Below are 21,821 nucleotides of genomic sequence, written 5' to 3' on the forward strand. Positions count from 1 at the left end.
TGTTATTCAGACCTGCTGGGATGAATGTGAATGAATAAAACAATAATGACACTGATGGCACATCATGTGCCCATAGTCATATCAGAAAAAAGTGTAAAATTTGTCCATGAATCTTCCCTTCATATCTCTTTTATTCTTCCTCTCACTTGTCTGACACGACCAAGTGACATTCGAGATAAAGCCAAGCTTTTTATCTCTCCTTCTCACATAGGAATCTCAGAGCACACATGCTAATCACTATGATCTGAACCTAATGTTTCAATGGCCTGCAGAAGCAATACAAGCCGGAGATTAGATCTCTCTGGAACTCAAAAGCCATGTGGCCTGACTGACTGACTGAGTCACACCTTTGGCTCCCCCTTAAACTTTTTCTCTCTCACTTACCAACATCCACTGCAAAGGGATCTAGATTTCTAAATCACGTTTTCTTTTGTGCACACCAAAATACTGCCCTTTGTGCGTGTCAGTGTGTAATTGTCAGTTTAAATGTTAATCCAGAGTCACAAAGAGAACAGGTCACATCACACACACAGGAGGACAACTCTGAATTTGCAATGAAGTGATGGCCATGCTGTTCCATCTAAAGATTACATCATCGATGTGAATCACAGGCGAGGAATGCCACATCACTTCCTGAACATAGTCCCTCCATTCATTGTTATCAGAAATTGAAATAGAAATGACATTTTAAAGGAACAAATCAAGCAAATGGATCAAATGGTTTAACAGCTGCATATTGTGAAGATTAGTGAGTCAACAACAAAGCTGTCATTTCTTTTTTACATTCAACACAAACCGCATCTACAGGTTGTAGTTATACATGCACTGTAGTAAAACATCTCTTCTGAAGGAGAAGCGCTTTAGTGATGTATTAATGCTGACATTTAAAGAAATTTAGAATCATTAACTCAGTCTGAAGACGGGAACCGCGTTTAAAATAAGCTTTGATTTGAGGTTGAGAGAGAAGAAGAGAAAGACCGTCTCTGAGCTTTTAATGGGTGTGTGCCCACAGCAAGAAGTGCTGCTCAGTTGAGGCGGACATGGCTCAAAATCTGAATAGTGTATGTCATAGTTTATGGGGATGAAGTGAGAGGCCCAGACAACAGAGCAGATCTGATTCAAACAGTGTGTGTTTGTTGGGGTTTGTGTAGATGACTCTGTCCTATCCTGCCTTGACTCTCTGACAGTCTGGTACAGGCTGCCCTGTATGGAGATGTACTGTATGTGCAGTGTGCACTTTGATACTGCACAATACTATATGTATATAAACTGGCAGTCAAAAGTTTGAACATACGTTTTCCTCATGCAATGTCACATATTTACACTTTTAACATAAAGCAAAATTGCTCTTCTCACACAAGGGAGTGTGGGTATGATGCATATCATTATCTCAAAATGATCTCTGCACACACTACAATTATTTGAATATATATATTTACATGTTTGTATTATATGAATATATTTAAATATAAAAAAACATTTGATTAATAAATATATTTTTGACCTGGACCAAATAATGAAGTGGTCCATTCATTATTTAGAAGGCAACACAAGTTGCAATGTTAAAAATGATAAATGTTTTTTATATTCCACTGATTTCAGTCACAAACTGAAACACTATAAACTCCAAGAAGCACAGAACACAAAGGTTATAAGAGAGAAAGAAACAAATGACAGAAAAGTGAGCATAATTACGAGAGTGCACAAACAGGAACATTTAGACAGATGAGCCTGCAGCTGTGCCAGCTTGTCTAGAGCCCCTCCTCTCTCTCTCTCTCTCTCTCTCTCTCTCTCTCTCTCTCTCTCTCTGTTATTGGTCTGTGCTCCTGTGACAGCTGCTCCACTACTGCTCTCACCTCTTCTGCTGCATCCCTCCATTCACACAAAGCTAAAGACAGAGCGTATGTGTGCGCGGGTGCGTGTGGGAGAGAGAGAGGTTCACCTCTTTTGCTGCAGAGCTCCGTGCAGTTGTTCCTGTCTGTCTTTGAGTTGGCTCTGCAGGTGTCCGATCTCTCGCTGATAACTCGCTGCTTTCCCCGCAAAGTCCTCCTCCTGTTCGCGCAGACGCCGACCCAGCGCGCAGACGCTCGATGACGCCTGCCCCTTGTACACCTAGAGTAGTGGTGAGAGAAATGAAAACAGTTGCACTGGAGAGCACTGAGGAACAGTGGAATATCACTTAAACAACATTCAAACAATCAAAGGACGACAACCCTGGAGGAGCCAGAGACAGAGACCACACAGCACGGTAAAGACTACATTACAGGCTTGTGTGAGTGTATGTATGTGGAGACAGGGTTAAACGTGTGTGTGCGTTTATCTGTCTGTCTAACCAGTGCATGACAAGTGTTATCCATAGACTAATCATACAGGTCCTGAAACTAATGGTTCATCAGATTTTGTGCAGGAAAGAAAGATTCCAACCTTTTGACTTGCAGATATAAGTAACCCACATATAAAAGATATAAGAAGTATGTGTTTAACAGGTTGGAGGTCAATCTTCCCTGAATATGTGCGTTGATGTACTGTATGAAGTGGAGTTCTGAATGCACAATGTGTGATGTGATATTGCGGTGAAACACAGAAATGCAGACACAGGGCAGCTGTGACCATGAGAGGAACAGATGTTGGCCTGTCTGCTGCTAAAACAGATGTGAGCTGTTTAGATAAACAAACACGTGCACACTTGTGCAGCTCCCGGGGTTTCCAAGGAGGAGGCAGCCTGTTGATGTAAGTCATCTTCATATAGCAGAGGGCAATGAGACAATTACAGCTGCATGAGTCGACATGAGTAGTAAGATGTGCTCGGTAAATAAATGCCTCATCGTAAATGCGTGACACCAGGGAAAAGAATAAATGAAATATCAAGACTAATAAAACAGGGAAAGAAGCTACAGCAATGCACAAGTGGATCAATGTTAGGAATGGTTTCCGTATGAGATCAAGACCCATGGGGAGGAATGCCTGAATGAACATCTAACAATAACCGTCATGACATTTCCCATGTGTACCTAGGAAGCTGAAAAGAAGCGATCATTTCTTTAACAGATCCCTGTGTTTAATACACCATGAATAGAACAGAAAATGAGCATGCACAGAGAATGCGAGAAAGGATTCATGTATGTGAAAAAGAGAGAGTGGACACGCAGTTTTAGAGCATATACAGGTCCAATCGTTGCATCATACATCGATCAATAACACTCCACACAAACAAGCCTCAGTCAACAGCTCTTTCTGTGCATGTGTGTGAGAGCATTCAATTACTGCTAGTCTGTCTCTACCTCTGTTTTTTCAACATCAAAGTGCCATCCAGTAGTGTATGAAAGGCGAAATCGTGATCAGGTCAAAGAGGATCTAAGAAACCACAAAACCAGTAAGGAGAACCGGAATTAACAAATGTACCAATTTGCTTACCGCAAATTATGACTTTTCAGTGACCTTTAGTGGACTGTATTACGCAATGTGGGCATTTATAAATGTGGTGCTAATGTGGAAAAAGCTTAAAAGCAGGTTAAACTGTCCTTCCACACCATCATGGTACACCATTTAAGAGACCTATACAAAATCAGATGGGAAGCTCAATCTGTCAACTGTAATTGAAGCAGGTTTTTATTTCTGAATACAGGTTTGTTCTTTCTTTTTGGATGGCCAAGCTTGCAGGTCTGCCAAATGCAGGTTGTTTGATTTTGTTTTGGATTTCCTGTCCGATCAAGTTCATTCAAAGATTGAAGAAATTATAAAACTAAAGGTTTTTTTTACTAAACTAAAGGAGTTACTAGCGAAAAAGCATGGGAGATATACATTATGAAAACAGGCAAGTCTAATCTCAGATAAAGCACATATCAAAATGGGTGACGGGTTGAGACACCTATGTACTATGACTAAATAAATCATTCAATTGTAACCATGGTGGTTGCCTGGAAACCCTCTGATGTTGGAAAAGTTTTCATTAAGTCATGCAATCTCCCTACAGGCTGTGCTGGAGGATGACGTGTACTTGAATAGATGTGAAATGCAATAACAGCACATAATGTCTATCAGACAAGAAAAGTGAAAGGCTTTTGTCTTTGAGTCACTTTGAGTTCTTTAAACAGTGTCCCTCAACTGTAGTCAGAAATGTTCCATTTGTTAGAGCTTTAGGGGGTGGACTGTGCACAAATAGGAGCCAAGTCTCTCAACCCCTACTGTCAACCCTTTAATCTCTGATATAAAAAGGAATTAACGCATGAAGCAATTGTATTTTAGTTGTAGTAGCAGATTGTTTTCAGAAATGCAGGGATAGTTAACATGGATGTTGTGAAAACCCATTTTTGGTGGTGTGAGTCATCATGGCCACATGTCTTATAGCCTATTTATCTTTTCCCTCTAACTCGGTGGTGACCTAAAATGTAAAACTAATCAAAACAGCTATTTCTGCATTCATTGACAGTCAAGATTTGCTTTACAGCACTGCATAGCGGGCAAGCTTTGAAAACACTATAAAAGAAGTTGCTATTTACATGCTGGTTGCTAAATAAAATACATTTGTATATAGAAACAGAATTTAGGAACTAATTTGCAAGAATTGAACCTCCTATCTACTCATGTTGCATGGTATTTCAAATGTCAAATTTTTGTTTGGTAGTGTACATGTCCACTATATTATGCATTGGGAGACTCTGTCAAGGGCAAGGATATTTATAATGGTACTTGAGATTAATGAAGCCACTGCAGTAAATCGACTGTTGTGAGATGCTTAGATCAGCTGCAGATATGGCACCAGCTCACTAATGTGTGACTGGAGTCTTTGACATTCATTAGCAGGCTAAGACAGACCTAGAGCCTGAAGAAATTAAACCATATGGTGTTGTTGGGAGGAGTCCACCTATATTTCAGAGCCATTATGAATCCCAGTGTCGGTAGAAGTGGGTCAGATTGATGTCAATTCACAAAAGAGTGCAGAGTTGAAATGTGGCATTCACTTTTAAAATCAAACCTGCAAACTCGGAAGAGGTGACAAAAGTGACAGCCATAAGTGAGATTTTCATAAAAAATAAATACATTGCCATCGTAAATACATTTCCCTCGTCTCGCGATCCCAATAATCCAAGTCGCAATTAAACATCTAAAATGATCTATTTGTCTACGTTTACGGAGCGGTGCCATTCCCGCCTTTCCTAAAACAAAGGATCTGCTTTTATCCAAAGCGACTTACATAGCATTATCCTATACATTTCACATAGGTATCTGCAATCCCCTGGGATCGGACCCACAAGCTGCGTTGTTAACGCAATACTCTTAGCACTGAGCTACAGGAAAGCTGTATCTCATATCTTCGAAGAGTATTTGGTTTGATTAAACTGAAAAAAGAGGTACGATTAATTCTGGAAAAACACAAGCTCGAGGTGGTACATGCACGTACACTGTGAATTTCCAACAAAACAGAGACGTATAACTTTATTTGAATTATCGCGTGCAATTCAAGTCGGGCATCTTTTAGCACTAGGACCGTGCCATCTATCAGTTTAAAACGATCTCCAAATCCAGCGCTAAATCCACCGTTTATATAACATCCATCACTGAAATGCCGCAAACAAACAGACACACCTATACTTCCCTATCGCAAGAGTAACAAGTTGCAGCGCATCTTGACGCAGCGCAGATAATCTTGATGGTAAGCGGGTTTCGCAGTGGGCTCTTTCTTTCTTTCTTTCTTTCTCTCTCTCTTTCGCCTTGCCAAACTTTTCTGGGAAAACGCCAAATAAAAGGAATAGAATCCCTGTGACGAAACAGGGATCCAGAAATATAAAAAACTTTTTGAAACACGTTGGAGTGCTGGGGGATTGTGTCAAGTACAGGAATACTACGTCATACGTCCAACTCGTTTTGTTAACAAGTTGACCATGTTAAGCATGAGAAGCCAGCACGTTAAACAGTGCAAAGAAGTCAGAACGCATGACATAGCATTACACCCGATCTTTAGAAGTTCAAAAGCAGATATATGCAATACAAAAGTAATCCGCGCGGCTCCTGACGACATACTAATGTATTATGATGCGAATTGATCTTAATAATAAAATATCATCTGTAAACTACCGCTTCTGCAACTGAAACTTCGGATTAATAATCGCACCCAAGTGCCTTACTCACTTAGAAGGGAAGACCTCATAACAATAATAACTAATAACATAGCTGTTTCGATCACACAGGCGAACTGAATAATAAATACCAACTGCAATTTTTGATTTTACCTAGACAACACTTTGCATTTGTCCCTTTCAGCAATGCTTTTCACAGGTGCAAACATGACATTGATCCTGGCTGGCTCAACGACCAAAAAAAGACGATGCAGAGTCTGGTTGGCCCAGAGATCAAAAAAGACGACACTTTTAGGTGTTATCTTGATTCTGGTCGGCCAAACGTATACAGGTGCTGGACCGAAGATTTTTCAGACGCTTGAGAGTAGACGCCTAACCCCCAACCCCAAGAAAAAAAAACAATCACATAAATTACCTATTTTTGAGAATTTCGATGAAAGCGACTAGTTTGCTGGTATATAAAATGGAAGTTGAAAGAATTATAATAAATCTGGCTAAATTACAAGGTCATACAGCCTGAAAATCAGAAAACAGTGACAGGTGGTTCTGAGGTGGTTTTCTGAGAAAATAAAGATCTTTTGTGTCCTCCAAAATGCTCAATCTATTTATAGATTTGAGGAGAGACTTTGATTAGATGCTTAAAATACCGTTGTGCCGGGTGATGTCTAATGGTTTCTGCCCAGCATGATGATTTCGGAAATCATGAGCAAAAATGTCTTATGGAAGCAAAGTTAAAGGTTCAGAAAAACACAAGAATCTTAATTTAGAACATTTTAAGCAAGAAGCTTAAGTGTATATATTATTACATGGCATGTGAACTGCAAATGAAATTTCGCCTCACATTTTCAGGTTTAGAAACTTTCCTTCGATCTTTTCCAGATCTCCCACACAGCTTTCACTTAGATACCAAACCTACAGAACTTTTGCCTTCAAATTCTGGCTCCGAAATCATCTTTGAAGCCAAGGGCCTCACTTAGAGACCTGTGAGTTAGGTCAGCTACTTCCCTTAGAGACTTGTTACTTACAAACAGGCTGAATACGTGATCTACAGCATCTTTACTCTGCCTGCCCTGCTTGAGTGAGAAGACTTTAGATGTGTCGCTCATAATCAGGCATGAGATCAGTGTATTAGATAACGCAGAGGGAGATTACAGAAAAATAAACCTGAATTAATAATCTCAATCAGATTAAGTTAAGAGTCCTCTGGATAATACCACACTAATCTGCAGGGTGTTAGACTTCAATGCACTAAAACCTTCAATCCAAACATCTTTATTACAGTATATACCTGAACAATAGCACCTGACCGTCACATGTGTCTGCATCTGTCGGGCAGGTGAAGCGATATAGACGCTTTCAAAGCAACGATATGAACAAAAGTCACTGGGAATGCACGCTTTTATGACCCAAAATATTACTTCCGGTACACATCCACAAAGAAATAGTGCCTGCAGATAAATTCTGAAAACAAGCAAATTTCATTAGCTAGCATAATAAAGGATGTTCAGCCTGTATTATGGTCAGGATTAGTAAAGAACCAAAGCGCAGGCAGACTAAGGTTTAACGAAAACTTTATTAAACAAAACCCCACTATGGGTAAAACAAGATAAACAAAAAAGAATTCAAACTAAAACTTTCCACGAGGGGCAAAATAAACAAGGTCCTAGAATGATCCTCGAAAACCAAGACAAGGAGAGTAAGAATCAACTTCTTTTTTGAAGCTGCATCTGTTTTACATTATAATCCTGAGCGTTTCTTTTAAACGACATCACCAGGGTCTTTTTCTGCAGCTCAGAACGTCTTTTGAGGTTGTAAAAAGTTTTTGTAAAAACAAACTAAGTCACCCTTTTTCACAGCTAACAAATGACAGAGACATGTCGTTTCCATAACAACATGCGAGGAATGTGATTGGTCGAGAAGGCTCAAGTGGTGGCCGAAACGCCCGTTGCAGCATAGTTTGGTATAAATGTACGTTTAATTTTCACTTTCAATAACTTCTGATTGGATTTCTAGAGAGAAATTAGTGTTTTAAATATGTGATTGGTTATTGGAAAAACGCTCTGTTTATTATTCAAATAGATTTCCGTTACGCTGCGTGTGAAGCCTGTCTCTCTAAGTTGCCTTCGTGCACAAATGCTATCTTTGAACATTGTTATTTGAAACCACAACTTTGCAAACGCTTTTTTTTACACTAAAAGTGTCAAGTCAAGTGTGAAAACGATCTAAACTGCCTTTGAGCACAAATGCTTAAGTTACACGACCCATTCAATCCATTGTTTATTTAAAATATTATATACGATAAAATAAAAAAAATGTAATACAATTATTATACAGTACGATATGAATATAAATAAAATGTAAATTTTTATAGTATTAGCCACTAGCCAGGCCGATCAACAAACAGGACGTTAACTTCAGGCCAGTCTAAAGGAGAGAATTCTCTGACAGGCAGCGAGACAGATGGGTTTGTTTTGATAGGATCCAAAACAATCAAGCACAGTAAAATAACACACATAAATAGAAAGAATGCACTGTACCTTATCTTTGTATAAAACTCAAATTAAACAAGTAGGTCTATGGTAATAACATTCTCAGATTTATATATGTAACAATATTTAATGTAAATCCTCTGTAAATTCCTAATATGGGTACGACCAATCTGTGACACATTCAAAACAGCAGATACACAAAACGCAATTAACGTCCTGACAGGAGCTGATAAGCAGAAACAAATGTTTACCATTGTGCACATGAAGATTTCTGTCTTGTTCTTAAAGTATACTGCTCTCTGTATCTCTGTCATTTCATTAACTTTACAATCTCGGACACAGACATGCTTCTGAAATACTTGAACCTCTAACTATTCAGACCTCGCCGTCAGATGGGTTCTATAAGACAGTAAGGAGCTAAAATGGCATAGAGAAGACTAACACCAGCGTCCCTTCTCCATCTGAGTCCCTTCCTCTAGTATAACAAAAGCCTGGTGACATCAGGGAGACAAAACCACTTGGCTTCCCAATTTTTCAATGGCTAAAGATACAGGTCAAGAGAATGTGCCTGTTGAGCCCCTAATGTGATTTACAACTGATTTATTGTATTATAATACGATACAATTATTTCATTGCTGAATAACAGCAACAAAACTAACCAATCTATACTAACCAATCTATACTGTCTCTCTTTGTAAGTCCAAAAGCAAATAACAGAAATGTCCTTATTTGATGGTTTGTTTATTAGAAAACTAAACAAATTTACTCTGAAAGTACAAGTAATGACATTACTATCAGTTCAGAAGATTTACTGTCCAACCTAAAGAGGTGAATGATCACATTCAGTAAAAAGGATGCAGTATTACATTATGAGCAAACAAATGATCGTATTAAATTTCACAGTTATGGGAAAATGAGCTTAGTCTTGTGTTTAAATGAGAACATGCACTTGACACAATGGCACAATGATCACTGGAATTATAGATGTACTGGGTTACAGTGAACAGACCACCATAATCAACCCCCTTTTGGTTTAACCCACTCAATGCCCAATGCTCCAGATAACCAGTGTCAACTTGGATGCTAATAGTGTCTCACATTATTCATTCTGTCACAGTATGACAACACACGAGTTCAGTTTTGGAAAACAATCATGCAAGATTTTAATCCACAGCCTTAAAAACTGAAATTAACAGTGAGCGTTTAAGCTAGAGATTCAGTGACCTTTTCTTATTCTTGATCGTCCTGCATGATTAAAAACACCTTTAAATAGCATTTTCCCTTGGCGCATGCGGATTCGGTTTGAGGATATATCGAATAAAGTTGTTATTTTGGTTTGTTTTCTGCACATAATGCATTCTCATCGCTTCAAAAAAATTCAAGTGAGCCACTATGAGCGAATGGACCACTTTAACAATGTCTTTAGTACTTTTCTTGACCTTGGCAAAAACAGTCACCGTGATGTCTATGAGGTGGCCTGGAAATATCTCAGATGTGACCTAACTATCTTTATTTGTGCTCCGTAGACACCAGAAGTTCTCTAAACATGTTTAACGCCATGTGGGTGTGTAAAAAAATCACACAAAGTTGATTTTTGGGTGAACTTCCCCTTTAAAGAAAACTGAGTAAGTAATTCAATTTATAATATGAAGCTTTTGATCAAACACATGCATGCACCATACATGCAGAGCTCTAGGAGTATGTACGGTATACTGAAAATGCTACAGTAAATGCTTTGGCAATATATGTGAGTGTCTGTCTGTAAACGGCAACAATTCTCCTGTTTTATCGCTGTGAACCTGTAAATAGCAGCCAACATCGCTGTGAACTTATTCATACTGTTCTGCTCTAGCTGCTGTGTGCTTAGTCACTCAGCCATCATTTGAAGGGCTTAAAGGTCCAGTCAGTAATATACAGCGGCCTCCACGCGGACTCCTCCCCTCCCTTTCGAAACACTAGGATGGCTGACAAAATATGGCGAATTACATGCAAGGGGACTCGCGGTGAATGTAGATAGAAATATTTTATTCTAAGGTAAAAACAGCAGCACATTGGTTATGTAATACAATACAACAAAATTTGGAATCAATATATTCGTGTTCATGAAGACAAATATGCCAATTTTTTCGTGTCAGTGCGCACAACCTTTTTTTAATGTCACTCAGCACGACTTTTCTTTTCGAGCCACTCAGCACGACTTTCATTACACAGACTGCCTGTGTATTCACATTTATATATTTATAACCTGATATCAAAAGAAGTCGTATATTTTAGGATGTGGCTAACCAACACCTTACTTGACCCCAAAGCCTTAAATCACAGATGCAACGGCTAATTTAGCTGGAATTTTTTTATAAATGGCTCCCCTAACCCTGCCAATACACCTAACGTCACGGAAAAAAAGTGAAGTCATAACAAAACATAGCGCTGAGATCATAGGAAAGAGGAATTCACATAAATGAGCCACTTTGTAAAATAGGTATGAATTCCCATCAAGAAATGTCGATAAAAAAATGTATACATATGAAAATACATTTGATTGAAATTCGTGCTGGATGACACGATAAAAAAGTTGTGGTGACTGACAAGAAAAAAGGGGGAAATTCGTGTCAGCAAACATAAATTAATAGATTACAGTTCGTGACAATGTCATGAATTCCTGTGAGACTGTGTTGCATAATATACAGCGGGACTCTGCAATAACAATAGACCCTTTTATTTATTTGCTATAGCCTGGAGTTTTCAGAATTACGTTCCTGTCAACTATGCAAATGCCACTGCTGGTGTAAGTAAAATATATGGATAGCAAACATGAAATTGCAGCACTTAAAGAGAAAATAAGAAATACTTATGATTCTACCATTGGAGTGGGGGAGATTTATCACATCACACACTGAAAAAAAGATGGATCTCTGCAGACAATTTTAGTTCATGATAGACTCATTTTTCTGTATAGCTGTGAGCATTTACAAATATTCAGATCAATTCTTTAAAAGGCATCTACTTCTTTTCTCACTTTGCATTCAAGTCTGCATTTACTGTAGATGTTTGATTTCTGAATACGAACAAGCTCTCTATTTTAAATATTTGTGAGTTGTGTATCCATTTGATTTCGTTCAGTCTAGAAACACACTTCATGCCAACTCATCTCAGACTAACTATTAACAGATTTTTCCAAAACGACTGCCCTGCAGAGTACACGTCAATATAAAATGGTTGACGTAACATTTGTATAATTTAAAGTCCATGGCATTCATTAGGTCTAAAGCTTTCTGTGGGATGAGTTCAGTGACAAAATTGGTTTTATCCATTTGTGTTACAAATGAGCTTCTTACATTTGGATTACATTTGGATTTGAAATGTAAAATAAAATGACCTTTCAGTACAAAGACAGAGAACTCTGAGCACAACAGTCTTCTGAAAAAGCAAGTTAAAACTGCTTATGTGATTACTGCCAAGATAAATTGAAGGAGGAAAGAACTACATTTCCATGATCACAGCAATCGATGCTCATTTTGTGTTCTTAACATCTTGCAAAAGGTCACTTTTAACAAAAACAGTTCAATCCATTTGAAGAGTTTTTTCATCTGACAAAAGGCTGCTATAACACAACATGGCATTACATAACATGGACTAAAAACACTGACTGACTGTTAATCTGTGATCTTAAAAGGCTCTGTTAATACAGCCTGAACAAAACATCCAGGAATCCTGTCCTTATTGACAGCCTCGGCTGGTAATATTTCTTCATTTAGCAAAACAAAACAAATTCCTCTTTGAAATACAATTGTGCAAAGGCATTGTCGTCATTAATAATGGAGAGAGGTCTGTGTGCTGGAGCAGCATGCCGCTATTTCATTCCTCCATCTGCGTCCCTTCCTCCAGTATAACAAAAGCCTGGTGACATCAGGGAGACAAAACCACTTGGCTTCCCAATACAATGAAGCGGAATCACCATGTTGATTCCACGTTTCTTTCCGTAATTAATTTCACAAACGGCAATTAACAAAGCCGCCTAATGATGTCCTTGGAGAGTTGAGGACTGCAATAGACACATGGCACAGTAAGAGGCTCAAATGAAGTCTTAATAGCACTGGTGTTAGTATATCAAAGTGACAGTAACAATGAACTAATGCATGATGGCATTATGCTCTGTAGGAAACACCTCCTGTATGAAGTCACCTACTGAGAGATAGCAGAGTGTTAAAACCCACAGATTTGCTTACTCGGGGTGTCCGCGGGGTCTTAAAAAGTATTAAAAGTTGATAAATACATTTAGAGAAAATGAAGGCCTTTAAAAAGTATTAAAAATCTTAAATGCCATTTTCCAAGGTATTACATTTTGTATCATTTTTTCATATTTGCCCAAAGACGTCATAGGCAAAATTTTGCCTGAATTTATATCATTGCGTAGGCGAATAGTGGGAGGTCCATTTACACCCGGTTGTTAAACAATATCATTGACTACGGAAAGAGTCTTACAAAAAGTCTTAAAAAGTCTCAAATTTAGCTCCATGATTTCTGTATATACCCTGTATATATCATGTCATTGATTCTTAATCGCAGCTCATTTTAGCTCAACTCTATCCCTGTCCTTGACAAGATTTTCTGTCATTTGTGACAAGAGTTCATGAGTTTTTAGAGCTTTCCATGTAGGGCTGCACGGTTATGACAAAAATCATAATTGTTGATTATTCACCTTGATATTGTAATTGCGATTATTTCAGTCGATCTAAATATTTTACTTTGAAGGTTTGAAATGTTTCTATGAAAATTCATCAAAGACAATTGTAGTAATCCGTAGAATGTTGGGGTCAGAAAGCAATTAATAATAATTAAGGAAAACTGCACATCCATCACAAGTTGTTTGGGACATTGTTCAAGAAACACATCTTCTGCTCTCTTGCAAAAACAAACTCCACTATATTAATCTGCCATACTGCAACTTCAATCAAGTTTTGAATACAAGGGTGCCAATAATGGTGGCCAGGGTGTATTAGAGAAAAACAAAATCATAATGTGATATTTCCCACACTTAATGTTTTTTACTTTAATGAAATGTGAATAATGAAATGAATTAAAGATCAAAAGGAGAAACGATGCAGATTTATTTATTCATATTAACCAAGGGTGCCAATAATAATGGAGGGCACTCCAGGCATTTATGTCCAGGCAAGTTGTTTTTAATCAACCCACCTCTTACATTAAAGTTAGTCTGGGACTAGGTTCAAGCCCTGTCCTGGAAACCCCCCCACAAATAATTATGGAAATAATTATAGCAAATATTATGTTATGAATTAAAAATCCAAAACGTAAAGATAAAGGACACTTCAACTGTATTAATTATCTGATTCGCCACTGACGGAACTCACAGAAATGAACGCAAGTGGACAGATGTAAATGAGGATTTTAGTGATTATGTAATTGTCTCGTAATTATAATACTGTTTACTTTTTCGATGAATTGTGCAGCCCTATTTCCACGTTTTTACTACTATACAGTATAGGGTATGCTATTACACATCTTCTGAAAGAGTACAACATTTACAGATCAAATTTGTTTAGTCCTCTAGTAAACAAACCTACAATGAGGAAAATGCTGTATTTTGCTTTTATACAGAGAGACAAGATTGGTTTGTTTTGGTTCCTGCTTTAAATCTGATCTGAAAGAAGTCTTTGACAAAAACAGTTATTTTTTTAAGGAACCTACCCATGTTTGGAAAGAGATAAAAAAGAACAAATGAAGATAGAATAATAATGGGTTTTTATTGTTTAAAAGCAGAGGCTCTATTCATGTATGTTCAGAGATTTGAAGTACTTGAGGGTTTTTTGCCTAATGTGATCTTGATCTTTTCTGAAAGGTGATAATTTTAGTTTTTAGATATTAACTGTCAGTAAACAGTTAACCTCTCTCTCTCTGTCTCAGTGCTGGTTGCTCCTTGTCAATCTGTTTTCGTTGCTGAACATTCGGTGCATTCCTACTGGAGACTAAAAACACTTATGTATTTCCCATCTCTAATGTTCATACATTTGTAGAAGGAAATAGTCTGGGGGCCATGAAAAGAATACAAAATCTTGCACTGGCTGTCAACTTTAAAAACGCTGGCAGGGAATTCAAATTTACATTTACATTTACATTTATTCATTTGGCAGACGCTTTTATCCAAAGCGACTTACAAGTAGTTTTATACAGTGGCACATTACTGCAGAGCAATCAGGGGTAAGGTGCCTTGCTCAAGGGCCCTTCAGTCATGAACTGCTGGCATTGAGATTAGAACCGGCAACCTTCTGACCACAAGCCCAACGCTCTAACCATTAGGCCACAGCTGACCCCAAATAAAACATGAATGTGTCCACTCCATGCCAATGACAGAAAACTCATTCAAATTTTAATTATTAACTTAATATTAACTTATTAACATTAATGAATAGCAAAGAAAACATGCACACAGTATGTCATTAAGCATCTGGTAAATCATAATTACATTTGATTGATCTCTCTTGAATTAAGGTAGCTACTGCATTGAATCATTCTAACTGTGGCATATTTTTCATATTTTAAGTAAAACTAATTTGTGTACATCCTGTCCCTGTTTCCCAGAGCATGAGGCCACGATGAGCTGTGCTCGGGATGGAACGGAGGAGAACTCCGCCAACACCAGTGCAAATGTAAACACCAGCCTCAACAGCAACACCAGCGATGAACTGGAGTGCAAAATCTGCTATCAGCGCTACAATGCACACAGCCGCCGGCCCAAGATTCTGGACTGCCTGCACCGTGTGTGCGGCAGATGCCTCAATAAGATCCTGGACATGGGCGATGGCTCTAGCTCCATCAGCTGCCCTTTCTGCCGTCATGAAACGCAGGTCTGCGAGTACGAAGTGGCAGGCCTCCCAGACGACTCAAACATCATGTCCCGTCTGGCAGTGCGGGACAAGTCCTGGAGCTCGGACCACAGTAAGGAGGTAGTGCTGACACCCAAGAGCCTGTCCTCTGACGAGAGCCCCTCCCACGACTCCTCCAACTGCCTGGTCATCACCATCATGGAAGTGCAGCGGGACCAGCAACGCTCGCCCAGCCAAAATGCCAGTTCCGATTACTACGGAGAGCACAGTCTGGACTCTGTTTCTGTAGCATCTAATAGCGCCGCGGTGGACCAAGACGCGCTATCAAAGTTCTGTAATCATGTCCCGCGGGTCCTGGTGTGGCTGTTAGGCTTTTTCTACTTTGGTTCACTGCCGCTTGGCATCTATTTGCTAGTGATCCAGAGAGTGACTCTTGGGATCGTGTGTGTGAGCTTGGTGCCATCCAGTCTCACAGTCTGTCTGGTCTACGGCTTTTGCCAGTGTCTGTGCCAGGGCATGTGTGACTGCTCCAACAGGGGGTGACTGGAATAAAATACACCGGTGGAACATCCGGGCTACTTCATCATACTACACTGAGAAGAGAAAACATAAGCTCCCTGGATCTCCTTGCTGCAAATAAAATGGAATTGGTGCAATTTTGCTTTGAAGGGATGTGCACAAGCAGCTTTGATAAGACGACTGTGAAGCATTAAACAATAAGGTCAGCCTGGAGGTTATACTATTAGCTTAAACAGTCTCAGCACACACCCCTCCAGCCCAGACATCGTTGGGTAAACAGTTGACCCAAAATGTTCCAATGCAGATCAGATGTGATTCTCGAGGGGGAGTTTCTCAAAGGACTTGGAGGGTAGCTTTCGTCTATAGCAAGGCATAGCAAACGTCCATAATAAGTTTAACTGTGGATAATTCTCATTGCTGTGAAATAAACTGCGTGCCCTGATTCACTCAGCCATTATAATAAGGCTCCATGAGCAGAACTGTTACAATTTAAGACTGATCGAGTGTGTCTGGTTAAAGACTGTTAGGTATTACAAAGTGAAGGGGTGGGAAGCCACTTGGGTTAAAAGGAATTTCAATAAAAAGATTTGATTCACATTGTTGTTTTGTTTATCTGTTTAACAACACGTAGCACAAAAGACACTCCCAGACCCCTTGGAGTGTGTCAGTGTTACATCGGGACTATGAAACTTATGAATGTATACAATCTCATAAGGCAACAGGAGGAACCTGACACTACAACAGTTTTTCATACACACACTCTCACTGACATCAGAATGTGAACATGTCTTTTTGACATATGATGTAGTAACACAAAATATAATGGTTTTCCATATTTCTTGGGTGAACCGACACAATGAAAACGCCCCAGGAATTTAATAACCGAGCACAAACGGCCCATATAACACTGCTCTGAGAGAGGCAGAGGCAGGAAAAATGTGTTATTGTGTGATATAAGTGGAAGATGTTATCTGAATTAGGTGACACCTGGCCTGGAACAACAGCATTTCCTACATGATTATCTCATAGTCTTACTGTAGCTAAGGTGACAGTTCTCATGGGCCAACTTGCCTTTTACTCATCCATTAGCATGTGGATCCATATCTTTTGTTTAGTCTTAACCTACACTTTAAGCTGAATCTAAAGTATGGTTTAATGGTAACATTGATTCTTACAACCACAACAGCTCTGTAATATTTCACTCAACCACAGTGTTTCATCTCCCTGAAGGTTCTTTATAGGATCTTAATCTTGAGCTCCACTATGAGCCATTCATCATTCTGAATTTGACTTACAGTGTGAGATTTTGAATTCTGACACACATCTCAATCACTAGGCAATGCCTTGGGTTTGTGTTCAATCAAATCTCAAAGTAGGATCGATTTCTATTTCTCCTTTACATATAGAGATGAGCAATACCAACATTTGCATAAAAAATATACATTGCTTCAAAACAACTGAACTCTTTATCAAAGTCACCTCCTAATCTCAAACGCCACACACACAACAGCCTAAAAACAGGCAACGTATTGTGTAATCTAAAAACAGCCCTCATCATCACAAATTTCCATTTAGGACCACATTTATACACAATCAAATATTCAACCTCTTTTTTCCACATTTGCCGTTTCAGGCAAATGTGTGGCATGAATTTTAATAACCCCTGAATAATTTACACACAATATTCTCTCCTCCTGTGGGAACCTTAACTTTCTTTCTTTCCACAGCCTTGTACCCATTTCTCTTTTGTCTATACCTTCACATGTCTCTATTAATTCAACCATGCATCCAATTATTTGTCCCTTTCTTTACTAATCTTGTCCTATTTCTGCTTCCAGAATGCTTATATATTGAACAAACAGATTCAACTGATTCTTTGGTAGAATCATGCTCTCTCTCATACTTTCGCTCAACACACACACACACACACACACACACACACACGAGCCTGCAGTCACTCAGGTCTTCTAGAACTGGCAAATCTGAAAATCTTGATTAGCAACATGATTGAGGATTGTGAATAAAGAAACATTGAATATATGCTTGTGTTGAAGTCCCTATGAGACCAACATTTACCCTATTTATTTTGTTAGTTCACATAACTAGTTTTGTGGTGAACTATTCATCTTTGCATCCAATCCACAAGTTTTTTTGTCATATTATTTCATCAAAACCAGGCCGTATTGCAGTAGAAAAGTGTGACTTCTGGCAGCCCCTCTAAGCAGCCTAATTGACAAAAGGTGGAAGTGTCTACAGAATTGGGCTAATGTCGATAAAACTCTCAGATCTTAGGTCAACGTGAGACTCCGATATTTCAAAAGAGAATCAGACAGACAACAAACTTGACAATGCTCTTCTAGCAACACGTCAAGTTCAATTTATCAAGCCTTTTTCACATCGCAGGCTGTGCAAATTGCTACATTTTCTAAACAAATCGTTCATCAGTCCAGACCATGCTTGTAAAGAAACATAATTGCATGTGTTTAGATGATGGAATGGTGAAACAGAATGATACAGTTTATTTAGCATTATTTGTCATTCTGTTACAAACTAACATCTCAAGGAGCTTTTTAAGTTGCACTACAAATTCATTACTGAGCACTGGGGCCATTTAAAATGTTTCTGGAGTTAAGAAAAAACTAAAGCGTTTAAATAATATCACGGGGAGCATTAATCCTGCAAGAATCCCAATCTGAACAATAATTATGGTTTTACAGTTTGTAGTTTAAATGCACTTCACAAATAAAATCTTACAAAATCATTTAGACACTAGCATACCAACTGTCATGATTCTGCCTCCTTTCGTCTTGATTTTCTAGTCTAGTGGCAGGATCATGAAAGAGCCACGTGTTTAGTGTAGAGAGAGACATGACATTGTTTGTTTTTACCTGTCATGCACTCCACTGTGGTCTCGTCAATGGCCACCACCCCCTCGGTAAGCTTTCCATTTGTGTATCATTAACCACATCTGTCCATTGTTATCTTCCCTTGTTAGTTCCCATATATATGCCCCTCTTGTGTATTGCGGAGCATTGTCGTTTTCATGCCTTGTTTTGGATTACCGCGAGTTAGTGTGTTCCTGTTTGCCGTGCCATGTTTTGGTTTTGGTTCTTGGACTTTGTGTATATATTAAATACTGAAGATGAAGGACTGCCTCTAAATATTTCAATGTTGTCGTCACTGGATGATATCGCTTAAAATATAAATGACTCTCACAGTCATGCATATCCTGCAACTGTGACACAAACACTTTTCTCCTCTGCAGCCCATGCATGAAGCTCTTCAGTTCCCTATCGATACTTCACTCGTACTGCGTAGCAGGACGCTATGGGGAAAACTCCTTTTTCTCCGATGACTGAAGCAATTCAAAAGCGCAGTGAAAACTGCACGGTGATTGGTTGGAAAAAAGTAAAACTTTAAACCAATCGTAGCGGAGCTGCCGGACCAATTGCGATGGCACCCGCCAAAATAGGCGGGGCTTATGGCTATATAAGCAGACACATCGCCATAGGGTCTTCAGATCTCTTCTCCTTCAGCGACGACCTGGTCTTCGCTTCCCGAGACTGACTGCTTCGCCGTCGAGAGAGCACCTGCAGCGGATTCGACCTCCTGCTCAGCGCCTTCGCTTCAGCGGATTCGTCAGCAGCTTCGCTCCGGCGGATTCTGTGGGCGGCTTCGCTAGCGAACGGTTCTCGCTATTCAGCACGGTCTTTTCCCTGCCGCTATCCGGCGACGCTGAAAGAGCATATTTTCACACACTTTCTTTTCAGAGAGTGTTAGAGCAAATTTCCTGCGGTATTCACGTGCAGTTTTCACTGCGCTACAATGCCGCGTCGTCCCTGTCGCTCGTGTGGGGTTTTCCTACACGCCGTTGACGGGCACGACGAGTGCGTCTCATGTCTGGGTCTCTCCCACGCAGAGGACGCGATCAAAGAGACGGAATGCTCTCACTGCGAGAGTATGAGTCTCTCCTCTCTGCGCTCGCGGATAGCTTTCTTTTCAGAGAGTGACTCCGCCCCTCGATCCCCCCCGCCTCTGCACGCACAGGACACTGTGCGAGCGAAGCAGCGGGGAAGAGGAGCAAAGCGCTCGGGGAAGCGCGAGAGATGTTTCCCCGGTCTGTTTCACCCGGACAGATCAGCGTCCACAGTGCGGACTCCGAGCTCTTCCGGGTCCTCACGAAGGCGGTTAATGAGCTGGGTTTAGAGTGGTCTCCCCCAGAGGAACCCACTCGCAGCCGCCTGGACGAGTGCTTCTTGCCGGGGCGCCGTCAGGCTCCTCGTCAGAGAAACTCACCGTTCTTCCCGGAAGTTCACGGCGAACTCACGAAGTCGTGGCGCGCCCCCTATTCGGCCCGTCTTCGACCTTCCTCCTCGTGGACGGCGCAGAGGAAAAAGGGTACGAGAAGCTACGCCCCCTCGATGAGTCTGTGGCCGCACATCTGTGTCCGCCCGCCGCCATCGGATGGAGGGCTAAAGCATCTCATCCTTCAAAGCCGTGCAGAACCACCTCGGCCCTCGCTGGACGGGCATACTCGTCCTCAGGCCAGGCGGCTTCAGTGCTTCACTCCATGGCAGTGCTCCAGGTCTACCAGGCAAAGCTCCTCCAAGGCATGGATGAGTCCGACCCTGACCCTGCGCTCTTCAGAGAGCTATGGAGCGCGACGGATCTTGCTCTACGCGCCACCAAGGCCACGGCCCAGGCGATAGGCAGATCCATGGCCAGCTTAGTGGTGCTCGAGCGTCCTCTATGGCGGCAAAAATGTCTTGATGTGCAATGTTGTAAGTGCGGGGCCTTTTCTAACGCCCACACCACATTCTGCAAAATGTTTAATAAAACACAAACATTGTCAAGAAAAGAGCAAGCTTCCTCTTCCATTATCCTTGGGAGTCAAGCCCCCAAAAGGCGGCGTACCTCCTCTTTGCACCCAAACCCTTGCCGCCCGGGCCAAGGCCTGGAGGGCCATCCCCGGGGTGTCAGATTGGGTTCTGGAAATAATATCCCGAGGATATTCACTCCAGTTTGCTCGTCGACCCCCGCGCTTCCGCGGGGTCGTCCCCACCCGAGTGCAGGACTCAAATTCTCACGTTCTGCGCACGGAGTTGAGGAATTTACTGGGAAAAAGAGCCATAGAAATGGTTCCCCAAGATCAAATCGAGTCAGGCTTCTACAGCCGGTACTTCCTCGTACCAAAGAAGGACGGCGGCTTCCGCCCCATCCTCGATCTCAGACATCTGAATCGCGCCCTTATGAAACGGCGTTTCAGAATGCTCACGATGAAGCAGATCCTCTCGCAAATTCGCCCAGAGGACTGGTTCTTCTCTCTGGACCAGGAAGATGCTTACTTCCACATTCAGATAGCCCCTCGTCACAGGCGATTCTTGAGATTCGCCTACGAGGGAATTGCTTATCAATATACGGTTCTTCCGTTCGGACTCTCTAGCTCCCCGCACTTTCACGAAGTGCATGGATGCAGCTCTTTCCCCTCTCAGACAGAAGGGAATCCGCATTCTGAATTACCTCGACGACTGGCTTGTCCTAGCCCAGTCGGAGGACGAGCTAAGGTCCCACAGATCCCTCCTCCTCAGCCACCTGGAGTGCCTGGGACTCAGGATCAATCTTGCAAAGAGCGCACTGTCACCCAGCCAACGTATTTTGTTCCTGGGAACAGTCTTCGACTCAAAACGCATGACCGCCAGAATATCGCCAGAACGAGCTCTGGTCATTCGACGGCTTGCGGCCTCATTCACACCCGGGGTTTCACGCCCCCTCAGGGTTTTTCAGAAAATGCTAGGCCTTATGGCCTCTGCATCTCAGGTACTGAGCCTGGGCATCCTCCGGATGCGCCCCCTCCAGTAAAGGCTGAAGCCCAGAGTTCCTCCACACGCTTG

The 21,821-nt window shown here is 40.9% G+C and overlaps 2 protein-coding genes across 4 annotated transcripts in view; one reads left to right on the forward strand and one right to left on the reverse strand.

The window, feature by feature from the left end:
- cep89 (centrosomal protein 89) overlaps positions 1-21,821 on the reverse strand; it is a 61,959-nt gene that overhangs the window by 7,328 nt on the left and 32,810 nt on the right. For all 3 annotated transcript variants that reach the window (XM_079454433.1, XM_079454435.1, XM_079454434.1), the window contains one exon: positions 1,943-2,112. In XM_079454433.1, coding sequence (XP_079310559.1) covers positions 1,943-2,112 — 170 coding nt within the window. The remainder of the gene's footprint in view (positions 1-1,942; positions 2,113-21,821) is intronic.
- Positions 1,877-16,524, forward strand: LOC306893016 (E3 ubiquitin-protein ligase RNF182). Its single transcript, XM_079454461.1, has 2 exons — positions 1,877-2,248; positions 15,167-16,524. The coding sequence occupies exon 2, from the start codon at positions 15,181-15,183 to the stop codon at positions 15,952-15,954; it is 774 nt and encodes a 257-aa protein (XP_079310587.1). The 5' UTR covers positions 1,877-2,248; positions 15,167-15,180; the 3' UTR covers positions 15,955-16,524.

Source organism: Barbatula barbatula (genome assembly GCF_947034865.1).
Source record: "Barbatula barbatula genome assembly, chromosome: 1".
Classification (NCBI taxonomy): domain Eukaryota; kingdom Metazoa; phylum Chordata; class Actinopteri; order Cypriniformes; family Nemacheilidae; genus Barbatula; species Barbatula barbatula.

Bases quoted from the DNA above. Each gene is read 5' to 3' on its own strand.
- LOC306893016 (XM_079454461.1), top strand. From the start codon at position 15,181: ATGAGCTGTGCTCGGGATGGAACGGAGGAGAACTCCGCCAACACCAGT.